Here is a 14,454-nt window from a genome sequence, read left to right as displayed (position 1 = left end):
TCGCATTCGACCCTTACAGAAAGTATATTCGCCGAAAAACTCGGACATCTCCTCGTTGCCTCCCTAATAATGTCCCAGAAATTATCAGAGCATTTTTCTGTGAGGTTCTCACTCATTGTAAATTTTTCAGAATTTTCTTTAATTGAAGCGTTATTTTTCTTTGAATCTTTTTCAATTGAGGCGTTATCTTCCATTTCTTCTTACGCGAAAAGACAACTTGACATACTTCTATGTTTTGAATATGTTTAATACTAATTTTAATTTGTGCGCACTTCGGATAACATATAATATTACTTTTTTACATTTTCTTATCGACGGTCATTTCTTACGCAAGTCAATTAAAATACATAAGGAAAAGATATTATCGGTGTTAAATATAGTGTGTCAATAACTAAAGCTTAGGCTTCCGAATACATTTTCTTATCGAACAAATAATATAATTATTCAATCGTCTTACGCAAAATGTTTTTCTGTACAGTAATTAGTCTATAAAATTATAATTTTGTGCAAGATGATCGAATGCGGTCAGTATATGTAAAACTTTGCGAGCGATCATTGTCACAATACATTGTCACAATTTCAGAATTTCATACAAAAGTTTTCCCCTTGATTCCCCATCGTCTCCCCGCTCAAGAAGAAGAAGAGGATAACGCCTCGACTGAAGAAGATTCTAAAGAATTGACAATGAATAAGAAAGAGAACCTCACAATGGAGTGACAATTTGGGATTAATTTTTGGGACATTATTAGAAAGGAAAAGAGACGTCCACGTTTTACGGTGTTACTTCCTGCTGGGGCCGAAAATGGGAAGAAGAAGAAGAAGAAGTAGCGGAGGAAAAAGACGATTGTTTGTAAAAATGTAAGTACTATTTTTTTTTATTTTGGGTCCATAATATTTTTTACATAGCTTCTCTGGGAGGGTAATAAGGATAATAAGGGATTTTATCGTTTTTAGAAACTTTATACAAAAGTTTTGTGGTATTATATACCTACTTTGTCGGTGTATTCATTTTTTCTAAAATATCAAATTTTTTAACTCGTCCCTACAATGTTGTCATCTCGTTTTCTCAAAAATTGAATTATGGAACCATAATATTACAATATTATATATAAATAAATTCGATATTTGAAGCACTTTAATTTTTGTATTTTGCAAAATTAATAGGTGAAAATGGGGATAAGTTAAAAAAATTTGATTTTTTTCAAAAAGTAAATGCACCGTTATATAGAGTATAAAAAATTATAAAACTTTTATATGAAATATTTTTTCATATATCTCATAGTTTCAAAGATATTCGCTAAAAACGAAAAAATTCATTATTTTCGAGGAGTGTTTCAACCTCCAAACCTCAAGATAAGCAAATAAAAAAAATATGAGTAATATTTTTTGGTATTCTATAACATATTCAAAACTCATCAAAATTGATGAGAGACAGTTCCGACGGTTTCCGTGTCAGTATCTTTGTTCTCTCTCTCTCTCTCTCTCTCTCTCTCTCTCTCTTACGTTTAAATATAATATTTTTGGGGATTTTAAGCAACGTGAACAAATTAAATTTTACAAGCGCAATAATGCTATTATATTGCAAGACAACTTTTTGAAGCGTGTTGATTGGTTGCAGGAGAGTAGATTTATATAGACTGAAGAATTTCTCTATTTTGCAGCTAATCAACATGCTTCAAAAATTTACAGACCAGTGCGATGATGTGACATGCGCGATAATCCAATAAGTTTGATTTATTAAGAGAAGCTGTATTTCTAAAATTCCCAAAATAGTATGCTCATTGAATTGTCGTACGTTACATGTAATGTGTACAGTAGTGTAGGTAATATAGTATGAAATATTAGTAATCATTTAACCAAATAACTGTTTATAGAACTGGTTATTTTGAAATAACAATAATTGTTATAACCGAATCATAAAAATAACTGTTTAGCCCATCACTAAAAATTATAAATTCGAAAACTTTTACAAGGAATTTTTTGGTCAGTCGTACGTATAATGCATAATGTGATTTATTTACTTCTTCTATTTTTTAACTTTTATTGTTACATATTATTTTCACTTACACAGAACGTATTGTTTTTATATTATAAATCATTTTGATGATTATATGTATATAATTGCAGTTTAAGAAATTTATGCTTTACTTATTTCTAAAGTAAAGTAAATTTCCTACAGAGTATGTTATTTTTAGTATATATAAAATCCTTTTTCTAATTGTGAAGTATATAAAAGATACAGATTAGAGCACGGTTATCATTTAATTGTTCAAATAGAAAGAAGAAGAAATGCATCGTTAATATTTTTCAATACAAAAATACAAAATTCTTTTACATTTTTAAATCAAATAATTGATAATTACAGGTATCAGTCGGTTAGTTTTAAAACCGAATTGCACCGAGGAGGTATCGGCCATATTAAAATATTGTAATGAGAGACGATTAGCAGTCTGTCCGCAAAGTGGTAACACCGGTCTCGTCGGCGGAAGCAACCCTGTGTTTGACGAAATCGTCATCTCCATGCAGCTTATGAACAAAATTCTGAACACGAATGAATTGGCAGGTAGGTGATAAGTGCAATTATGACATCAACTCGAAGATGTATTTGAATGTTCTTCGAAGAAGCATGTTAGAAAAGCTGGACGAAAATCATTTACACACATTGCAATTATAATCTGCTAAATTCTACCATTATCCAAATTTTTTATTTGAATATTTAAAGTTTGAAAGATTTAATTTAGTTTATACATACATTCTAGAACATAATTTATTCTGTATAAGGATTCTCGAATTAGGTAAATAATTAAATTTAGAAAAAAATTTCGACTTTTTTTAAATGATGCATCTTTTGTAAAAATATGTTTCAGTGGATAACATAAGAGAATAGCATTGTGGTAGAATTTCTTGGAATCTTAGATAACCGAAAAGATATTACAAATTGCACGATTCGTTTCTTTTTTGTGCTATCATTATATTAAAAAAAACCTAAACACTTGATGTTAGGTATACTGACATGCGAAGCTGGCTGCGTTTTACAAGATCTGGAGAATCATTTGTCTACCGTCGGCCTGATGATGCCCTTGGATCTGGGAGCAAAAGGTAGTTGCATGATTGGCGGTTGCGTATCCACAAATGCTGGGGGATTGCGACTTCTGCGTTACGGCAATCTCCACGGAAACGTCTTAGGAGTTGAAGCGGTAAGTTATATAAAGCGTTGAAATTATTATTATGTATCTAAAAATACAATTAATACAAATATAATTCAGGGATAATAAAAGTCAAGTACGGTTATTGATGCACAGTTCCAATTATGAACTTTTTCTAATTTATTAAACATAAAATTAGTCAGTTAAAAATAACGAACATTTTAATTCATTTTGGAACCATCCTCAGCATAACAATATTATTGAAGTGCATGAAGATGTTCACTCGTCCTTGATTCAAAAGTGTTACTATTGAGTTAAAGCCTGGGATACTCGCTAGAAACGCATAAAGGGATATCCTAGCGAGTTATCCGAAGTGGCATTTTTCAAATGTAAAGTAATGTTAGAGGAGATGAAATATTCCTCCTGTTAATGTATGAGTGAATCAAGAGGCGCGGTCGTGCCAAATGAACGCGAAGCGAAGAGAGACCGCGTCTCTTTACACGAGTCAGTGATTTCCATGCACGCGAGATTATCATTTCTCAGTAAATCTCAGTAACGGCTGAACCGATCAAGTCCCGAGTAGACTCAAACGATAGCTTGGGAAAAATTGCATAATAAAAATGTTATATATCTACACGAATTTCCTCAGAGTAATTATACTGTGCTGAGGATAACTACAACATAAGTTGACACACTTATTGTTTTTGATTGATTAATTTTATGTTTTATAAATTTGGAAAAGGTTTATAATTGGAAATGTGCATTAATAATTGCAGCTGATTCTTATTAGTCCTGGTATTGTATTTTTTAAATCTCTACGTTGGTTATTTGAAAATAATTAGTATTATTAGTAATATTTTTTTTAATACAAATGTATTATATAATTTCTATACATTATAATTGATATTTTTGTTATATAAACCTTGTATAGTATACATAAAATTTTTATATATTAATATTATTTTTTTTTAATTATTTACTTTTATATTATTAAATCTGGAATTATTATTAAAAAGAATAAAATTAGGTCTTTAAACATTTTTTTAAATTAAATTTTTTTCTTTTCGAGGATGAAATTTTTTTTGCAATATAACATAATTAAAAATAATAAATAGTTAATTAATATTAACTGTTTTTATTCAGGTGAAGGCAAATGGTAACATCGTAGACGCGCTGAACGCGCTAAAGAAGAATAACACCGGATATCATTTAAAGCACCTTTTCATTGGCTCTGAAGGTACATTAGGAATTGTAACCAAGGTAGCTATTCAGTGTCCTCCGTTGCCAAAGAGCGTAAACGTTGCGTTTCTAGGTATGTATATAATGGTTCTAGGTGTGTATATAAAATAAATAAAATATAAAGATATAAAAATATAATACAATAGAAAAATGTATTCATTTTAAATAATTATCTTTTCTTGATTTAATATTATTTCTTAGTTAAAAGAAATAATTACTTCTAATAATATTTTTTTCTAGTAGCAATAAAATATTTGAAATAAATAATTTGCCAACGAACTAGAAATTTTATCATAGAAGAGGATATTTTCTTGACACACAGGAATTATTATTTTTTTGTTAGGAAACAATTTTATTAAAAGTAATAAGTCTACTTAAATCTAAAAATTATGAATAAGTAAATATTTTATTTTAGTCCAGAACGTCAGAAATAACTAAAAATAACTTATGTAAGGACATACTTTCTATTTTAGAAAATGTGATAGTAATAAAAAAATCATTTTCTTGAATATTTTGAATACCTGAACTGTTGGATTAATGTTGTTTTTTCAGAACAAAGTAATTTTGCTACAAAGAAAAAATTTAATTTATTGTTACTAAGAGTAAGTTTAATTATTTTATTAAGAATACATTTTCTTCCATGTATATATCAAATTTAATGTCAAGCAAACTACATAAAATACACATTTTGCCACAAAAAACTTTTCCAGCTTTAAATATAAAAATTTTCTTTTGACAGCATTTTGTACATTAATTATAATTTTTACAGGATTGGCAAACTTTGATAAGGTATTGCAAACGTATCATTTAGCGAAACGCCAACTAGGTGAGATTCTATCTTCCTGCGAAATGATGGATCGACTATCTATTGATGTATCCATCAACAGTTTGGGTTTGAAGAATCCGTTAACAAGCCGTGAAGATGGTCACGATTTTTATATGATTATTGAAACTTCCGGTAGCCATCTTGCCCATGATGAAGAGAAACTAACGTCTTTTGTAGAAAAAGCGATCAATGATGACATCATTGAAGATGGCACATTGACTAATGAAACAACAAAACTTCATGTATGTAACTAAAAAATTATGTATGTCATATTAAATTGTCTATCACATTCGTGTTATTAGTTTACTTCGAGGATTGGTCGTAAAGTACTGATGGCATCTACTTGCGCACACACACAAATAAAGAATTTAATCTAAATAGAAATTATTCTAAATAGACTAAACGTCTAATAAAATAATTAGAAGAGATAATGGAAAAATTAGAATATGATAAACATTTATATGTGTATGTATTACATATTTGGATTTTGTCGAATAACTATCTGTCGATGATTTATTTATAAAATTTTTGAGAATACTTTTCATCTCACGTCCTCGTAATGAAAATTTAACTTGCAGAATATATGGGCCCTTAGAGAAAGGATTAGCGAAGGTGTTTTACGTGATGGTTATGTCTTTAAGTACGACATTTCTCTACCTCTGTCATCATTTTATGAAGTCGTCGAGGTACTTCGCAAGCGTATACGTGATCCGCGTGTTGTTAGAACGAGCGGTTACGGCCATTTAGGTATAATCTCCTTAAAAATAAGGACGATTCAGATGCCTAGAAATATGTGTAATATTCATAGATAATTTTCTTTTCTTCAAGGCGATGGAAATATTCATGTACAAGTCTCCATTCCGGAGTATTATGAGGATGTGGCCGCGCAATTGGAGCCGTTCATTTTTGAATATGTGTCAAAACATCACGGAAGCATCAGCGCCGAACATGGCATCGGATTCAAGAAGACCAAATATTTACATCTGAGTAGAAGTTCTTCCGAGATCGAAATGATGTACGATCTAAAAAAAATGATGGATCCGAATGGCATTCTGAATCCATATAAGGTTTTAAAGCCACTTACAGAATCGTCATGATCATCGTAGTTTATAAGCAAAAATAATATTAATGTGCCATTCAATGTGCCATTCGAATAAAATTGATTGGAAATTGAGTTAAATCGCTCGGCTATCTAAAAGATTGTCTTCATGAAATGTTTAAGAAAATATTTGTATTGTAAAATATTAATAAGATAGTATTTGGTGTTCCATGCTCGTTGATTTTACAAGCAAGATTTTATACAGGGTTAGGCGTAAATTACAGTATATATCATAAAAATAATGGATTATTGAAGATTCGGCTCTTACGGAAAATGAGTATTGAAAACTTAGTACTTAGTATCGGCCAAAACTAAATTGGTCAATACTTTTTTGGCCAATACTCAGTATTGGTGAATACTCATTGTCAGTATTAGTATTGGCGAATACTTTTGTATGAATTTCTTTGAAATATCCGCATAAATATTATATTATTACACCACATAATCCCAATGAGCAAAACAACATTTTTGTAATATTTTAAAAAACATTTTTTGCAAAAGTTTTCATGATTTTTTTTCGAAAGTTTTCAAGCGGCCATCCATCTAAGTCGCAACGATACTTAACGTCTGCAATTGTTGCGAACTGATCTCTCGTGTTGACCTGTGAACACTTTGTGCTGATACGTATATATAACTGATAGATCAAGTCAATATGTGTCATTGAAAAAATAAAACATGTATATTTAAAACATATTATTTATATAAACATATATAAAATTATAGTTTTACTATTTTCATAAATGTGCGCGGAATAGCGTCTGGAATAACTTTTTTGTTATTTGTTTAAATAAGAATGTAACTAGAAAATATATGTCAATATAATACAATAATTAAATACGAAAAAATTTTTATTAAAAAAAACGTTTAAAAAATATTGTCTGTTTATTGGGATGTAAATCGAGGTTTCTTTATTTATGGACTTATCAATTTATGTTTCTCAGTAGTACTGTATTCAAGAAAGAAATCTCGGACTTCATATAGTAACTGTCAATACTCAGTATTCGTCAATACTTATTTTTCTATATAAGGGGGATTTATCAAAAATAATAAAAATTATATTTTGTTTTTAATTTTTGATGCTATATTTTTATTTTATTAATAGCAATATTGGATGTATTAACTTATAATTTAATTACTTTTTTCTGTATTGTGTAAGCCAATTTATAATAATTTATATAGTCTACATTGTCTGTATTGTCTGCATGAAAAAGATTCGTGTAAACACAACATAAATATCTACAAAGATATAATCTAAAAACATACGGCATAACTCTGGTAAAAATAATTTGTAATCAAAAGTGATGTAAATATATCATTTAATGTGCCATTTTAATAAAATCGATAGGAGATTAAATAAAATTACACAATTATCTAAATAAATATTTTCATGAAAAATGTTTAATAGAATGCCGAAGTATTCCTATTATGTACTATTAATACGAATGTGTTCGGCATTACATGCGCGATTTTATATACAACGTTTTATTTACTTCTGCTTTGGCTATTTTCCATCTGTCGATAAAAACAGATAAAACATTTCGATGACTAACACCTTACTCAAAATAGATACGTGGCGTAATTAGTAATAGCTATGAGAAATATCAAAATGTATTTTATATGTGTTTGCAAATAGAATGTTCTAGATGCATATAATTATCTAATTTTGAAATATCAATATCGATATAACATAAATATGTACCTGATATGTAAAAAAGAGACTGTGACTGTATAAAAAGCGAGTGAACTGAGGATTTGAATATTAAAGGAATGCAAAGAAGAGTCTCTTTTGTTGCGTATATGCACACTTGCCTGCATTTAATGTAGTCATGCTTAGGATTAAATGAAACATTTATAGAATTTTATCTAGAAAAAACGGTGATATAATGAATAAAATAAATTTCTAATAAAGATTTTATTTTTGAAATTGGTGGTTGTTATACTTTTTATTCTCTTCTTCTTTTATTATTAAATTTTAAAACTTTGTTTTTACATTTATTATATATTTGAAGAAAAATCATCATGTTTATACAAAGTGAAATAAAAAAATGTTTTTGTTGAGAATAATTGTTACACTTTTGTAAATAAAAAGAGGATAAATTATTACTTTATACTTTGAATATTGTTTTTGTTTCAGTGATCAAACTGCGGCTAAGATACCTGTACAGAATGTAAGCAGATACAGGTTGAAACTTTGGCTGATGTAATATTTTTCGTAATACATTCTTTACAATTTTCGGAATAGGAATTAAGGGATTGTAGAGATGCTTGTCAACAAAATTATTAATTAACTAGTAATTTAATTTATGATATTATATTTCTTGATCTACTTGACAGCTACGTTTTAAAGTTTGATAAACATGTGGCGCGCAGTTCGGAGGAATTTAAATTTATCCAGAAAATTAATAGCATTAAAATCTACTTTTGTTTTGAGCTGTTTTTTACAATTTAAATGTGTTGATATTTTTTTATTTTTATTATTCCTAATGTTATGAAAGAAGGTAAATATAAAATTCTTATCCGTACAACATAGAACATTCTATGATATCATGATTCTAGCAATATTGCGGTCATTTTACAATGTGTCTAAAACGGCTGAAATGGTGCAATGTTGCTGTAATATTGTTGAAATGTTATATTTTTTATTGTATGGAAAATACCATATAATGTAGAAATATTTTTTAGAATACAGCATAGAGCAAGATTGAAAGTAATGATCTGATAAATTTTTTACATATAAATATATATATAGTTATATATAATTATATAAGTTGATATAAAAATTAGTGCATAATATACATAATTATATAATTATATATATTTTAATATATACGGACATATTTGATATATAATTATATGTATAATTACGATATAATTATATTTATAATTATACTGAAAAATTTTTTATTTGGTATTTTTCAATGTAAAATTTATATAATGTTTTTGTAATCTTTCAATGCTATGTATAATTTTAAGTTATACAATCTTATTATCGAAGACTTTGATTTTCAAAATAAAATCATGTTCTTTAATTACGTTAACTTTAAGCAAAGATACATATTATTACTTTAAAATCTTGTCAAGCTGTCTTGTTGTCGTTGAAGTATGAGTTTGTAGTGAATACCACTCATACGGCACAGCATAACAAAACTATTACAAATTAAATATTGCTACAATATTTCAGCAATATTGCAGTAATAATAAAATGTCTGCTTTAGAAATATTGATATGTAATGTTTAACAAATATATATATATAATATTAACGTTGATGACATTTTAGCATTGCTGAAATGTTGCTGAAACATTGGAGTAATATTTTGAAATATTTTACAATACTGTGCTGTATAACTAACATTAGTACTTTTATTAAATATTTATTTATTATACACAAAATCAGTGTGCTCTTTTTGTTCGTAAGAATAAATCATATTTTAATTTTGCGAGAACAATTTCGATATTAAAAATATTTCTTCAAGATCTTTTGAGAAAGATCTATTTAGGCGATTGATTCTATTATAATGGAGACAAGGCGCGAGATATCGCACGAGATACTCGCGAGCCTCGCGAGATCATCTTGCGCATGCGTACGTCGCACTATCGAACGATCTAGAAAAGAGCGGCAAACTGAATATAAACCAGCGTAGTAGCACTAGTTGCGCAGTTAGCCGCAAAGTGAATTCGCGGTCGGAAGAAACAAGTCCCGCGGCGAATCTTTTATTGCGCAGTTCGACAAGCAATTTTACGAATCGAGCATTCAACGTGCCCTACGATCGAGTATTGACGAACGAAACGAGTGATTTTCCAAAAGTGACAAGGTATGTATTGTGATTCGCCTAGCTTCTATTGAATAATCGATAATCCACGTCTTGCATGCTCGAATTGAATCGTTGTGCATCTTTTGCTGCGTTTAGGTTTAAAATTATATTACGATTAATAACGAGATGAAAGAGGTTTTTATGTGAAAAATAATTTGATACGATTGAAGCCACAATTAAAAAAGCAATTTATATAAATTTTTTAGGGACCTTTGAGCATAATGTTACATTTTAGATAATTCATAATATACCTATTACCTTAATATCCGTAGAATATACTATGAAAATGTTTTACGTATATTATTAAAGTAAAAAATTAATGTGAATTATGCATAAAATAATCACTTTGTAATTATTACATTTAAAAGTTGTAATATACTTGATAATTTAAAATATTAAAGTAAATAATATATTATTTACTTTTTCATATAATATTTATATAATATTATCAGTTGTGGACAATATTTCTTTATTGTGATTACTGAGATTGTTTCAAGGTTCATTAGTTTTAAATTTTGAACACAAAAGATATTGTTAATAATTGTTTTATTATAGTTGCCCAAATGAGTTTACTTTCATTTTGAGATGCAGACAGAATTTTCTGTCTCAAATTAACTCAGAATTGATGACATAAATCTAAATTTTTTTATTCTTTTCGAATTCTTTGTGCTATCTGGGTATTAATGATCATTTATAATTTTTGCTAGTAAGGAAAACTATTTAAAATAAGAGGAGTCTTTTTTCAACATTTTAGTCTAATTTATCTAGCTAAATTTCTCTAGCCAAAAATATTTCTTTTATTACGATATCGTTGCCAAAAGTTATACGATGACCGTTTATGATTTTCGTTCTCGAGTAAAAATTGTTTCAAAGATAGATGATTCATTCTATATACTACGACTGAAGGACAGGGTAATATATAAATATCTTTGTCGTCTTTACACCAAAATATTTATTACCGTGTAAACAAAATTTTATATAATGCAAAAAGTAGACGATATTAAGAGAGTAAGATAAAAATTGCTCAACTTCCGGGAAAAATTTTTTATATATGTACAATTATATTTAATTATATGTAAAATTAGTATAATTTATATATATATATATATATATATATATATATAATTGTTATTTATATATTTATATATAATTTATGTATATATAATTACAAAAAAAAAGATTTTTTTGGGTATACTTTCTAGATTTTAAGCTTATTAAAATTTTTCAAACAAATGTACTTTATATAAAGTATTTTATATGAAATATACTATATAAAGTATTTTACATAAAGTATTACTCTTATTTAAATAAGTATTATAAATTATCTGGTGCTATTGGAATGAAAAGTACAAAAATATGAAAGATAAGACGTAAAATATTTATTAAAATATTTATTTAAGATATATTTTTACTAGGTATACTTTTTAGTAATTTTAGCTCGCAAATTTTTTAAAAACGTTATAATTATTCAGATGTTTATTAGCTGTAATAGAATTATTTATATTCTTGTTATTACTAAATCTATATTTATCATATATTATATTATATTTAGATTTCATTTGTATTCAGTATTATTGCTTTCTAAATTTTAAGTTTATTAAAAAAGTTTTAAATACTACCATATCAACGTAGACACTTTTTTTCAATAATTTTGAGCTTACATTAATTAAATACCTTATAATTATTTATCGAAAATAATACAATTATTTATTTTCCTTTCTTATCATTATTATGTTTATTATTATATTTAAATTTTATTTAAAATCGATTATTATCAATATGTCTTTTGTACGTTTTATCATTCATTCAGAAGTTTCCTAATGAAATAATATAGATTTTATAATAAAAATAACTTATACAAACTACAAAGGTAACTCAAGTAAATAATGTTCCGTTTCTATTTGTCTGCAGGAAATCATGGCGTTGGTATCTCGATATGATCGAAGCATATTCCGTAACTGGTGGAACGATATAGATCGCTACCACCGTGAAATAGAGGAGCACTTCCGGAAATTGAGTCTGGGCGACGATTTCTGGCGGCTACCGCGAGATCTATCGATCCGCGACAGATTTCGGCCATGGCGCGACGTATTCGAAAATCTGGAACGCGAGATGCCGGGCGGCTGGGCGACGGTCGAAAGCACCCCTGATAAGTACAAGATAATCGTGGACGTGCATCCGTTCACGCCGGAGGAGATCACCGTGCGCACTGACGACACGTGCATCACCGTCGAGGCCAAGCATCACAATAGAAAGGACAGATACGGCTACGTACAGCGACAGTTTACACGCCGCTATCTGCTGCCTATAGGCTACGACATCAGCCGCGTGGAGCCCAGCCTGTCGACTGACGGCATCCTGACCATCACGGCGCCCAAAGTGACGCCGCCGGGCGACCGAATCTTGCCAATTCGACGAACCTACTTCCCAGCCATCAAGTTCAAATAACGCGCTGGAATGTTCCGGGATAACGCGAAAGTGGTTCAACGTCTGAGAGATTAATCCCACCGAAATATTCGAAATATTGTGTTTTACAGTCGCAATCACCCTGAGACCAATAGTTTCTCCTAGCACCGTAGTAGGTCAATTTAGGAAGAAACAAAGAGTTAAAGCTGACGAGAAGAGAGGTACACTCAAAAAAGAAGTGTTCAATTTTAAATCGTTAAAATCTCTGTTTCAATTTTGTCATTTATTAAAAATGTTTCAACTTTAAATATTTTTTGTGTTTTAAATCCACCGTTTAAAGCTAAAACACTTTCAGCTATTTACAAAAATAAAATATTGTAACGTCTTAAAATTAAACACTTTTGATCGACATTCATAGTTCTGAATGTTCAGACAACCTTCAGATATCTTTGTAATTTCAGACGACCGGTTCGCGTTGTTCAGTTTCCTCGCAGTCTATTGTTATGTACACCCAAGGACTTTGATTCTGTCCATGGGGAAATTTTCCAAACTAAGAAGTCGCTATCTTTCTACATATTTACAGTTTATGATTAACGTAACGACCAATAAGCTTTAGTTGTTTCATTAATCATGAACTGCAAATATGTAGAAAGTGGTGACTTCTCAGTTTGAAAAATTTCCCCATGGACAGAATCAAAGTCCTTGGGTGTACAACCGATCAAAACGATATATCGATACAGTAAATATATATATATATGCGCGTGGCAAAGATGAGTCATGATCGTTATTTGAGGCAGTTTAAGGTTGATTAAAAAAAAGACTGCAGAATTAGATTTGCATTCTATTGCGTTCAAAATAGAGACTCACATTCGGTTGCATATAAAACTTTTTTAAGAGCGGAAATTAATAGACATCGATTCGATAATTACGGCCGTGACTCATTCTTTTGGCGTTTGGGAGACTTCAATAGGTACAGCGTCATTAGCTATAATTGTAGAAAATTGTACAAAAACGAGCATATATAGTCGCGTTTGGTGTTAATTATTTTTTCATAGCTTTGAAAAGAAGCATAAATGTCGGTGGACAGCAGCACCATTACAAAGCTTTTACGACGCTGTTAGACGTTACATCATTTGGGTTCGTCTCGGCGATTGAGTTTCGAACGGTTCATGTGACTCGCTATTAAAATGTAACAACTGCTGTTGCGTATGTTCCGTAGAGCTTGTCGCTCTTATGTAATCGTTCACTTAATTTATTCGTGTTATCATTAGCTTAACAATTCGATCTAGAGTTCGTACTTATAGATGGTTTACGTAACAACTCTTTTTTGGCAAGGAATGCGAGTTACGTAAAATATGTATGAATGATATAAGTAAATCACGCGGTATTAATTACTCGTCACTAGCCAGGAAGTAAGTTAGAGTTATAGGCGAGATATTACGTAATGCACTTCGTATTTCGAGTTAGACGATTGCAATTGTGTTCAAGTGACGACGCATATATATATTCCACATATTAATAAAATGATTTTACTTTTGCGAAACTTTTCGCACAGTCATTTGTAATTTTATTCGCTTTCTATTACGCTTAATATTTTGTGAATATTTTCTTCAATAAAGATCTAATATCTAATTTAATTTTGTGTACTATTATTATTGCCGAACAATCTTGTCTTTAAACATTTATGTTTAATTCTTATAAATTTTTGGTATTATATTGTAATGTATAATTGTAACATGTTTTTAATAATATTAACATGGTTGGTAAGTTAACATATTTTTTAATTAAATTAAAGTTAATGTCTTATATAATTAATTTAGTTAAATATTACCTAAACAAAGAATAATTAGTTTAAAATTATGTTGAGATTAAATTAACTTAAGTTTAATCAAAAATTAATTTTATAAAGCATTGTTCTTATTAAA

The 14,454-nt window shown here is 29.0% G+C and overlaps 2 protein-coding genes across 2 annotated transcripts in view; both read left to right on the top strand.

Annotated features, from left to right (window-relative positions):
* The window catches only part of LOC105199825 (D-2-hydroxyglutarate dehydrogenase, mitochondrial), a 29,764-nt gene extending 21,540 nt beyond the window's left edge, over positions 1-8,224 (top strand). The window contains exons 3-8 of the mRNA XM_026137756.2: positions 2,366-2,563; positions 3,004-3,197; positions 4,290-4,458; positions 5,155-5,453; positions 5,790-5,958; positions 6,040-8,224. Coding sequence (XP_025993541.2) covers positions 2,366-2,563; positions 3,004-3,197; positions 4,290-4,458; positions 5,155-5,453; positions 5,790-5,958; positions 6,040-6,308 — 1,298 coding nt within the window. The 3' untranslated portion in view covers positions 6,309-8,224. The remainder of the gene's footprint in view (positions 1-2,365; positions 2,564-3,003; positions 3,198-4,289; positions 4,459-5,154; positions 5,454-5,789; positions 5,959-6,039) is intronic.
* A 1,704-nt stretch (positions 8,225-9,928) lies between these two features.
* Positions 9,929-14,166, top strand: LOC105206242 (protein lethal(2)essential for life). Its single transcript, XM_026137757.2, has 2 exons — positions 9,929-10,123; positions 12,035-14,166. Exon 2 carries the CDS (start codon positions 12,041-12,043, stop codon positions 12,569-12,571), a length of 531 nt encoding a protein of 176 aa, XP_025993542.1. The 5' UTR covers positions 9,929-10,123; positions 12,035-12,040; the 3' UTR covers positions 12,572-14,166.
* The last annotated feature ends 288 nt before the right edge of the window (positions 14,167-14,454 follow it).

This window comes from Solenopsis invicta, chromosome 7 (assembly GCF_016802725.1).
Source record: "Solenopsis invicta isolate M01_SB chromosome 7, UNIL_Sinv_3.0, whole genome shotgun sequence".
In the NCBI taxonomy this organism is placed as follows: domain Eukaryota; kingdom Metazoa; phylum Arthropoda; class Insecta; order Hymenoptera; family Formicidae; genus Solenopsis; species Solenopsis invicta.
Note: the sequence above shows the minus strand (reverse complement) of the source record. Positions and strands in the feature narration are given on the sequence as shown.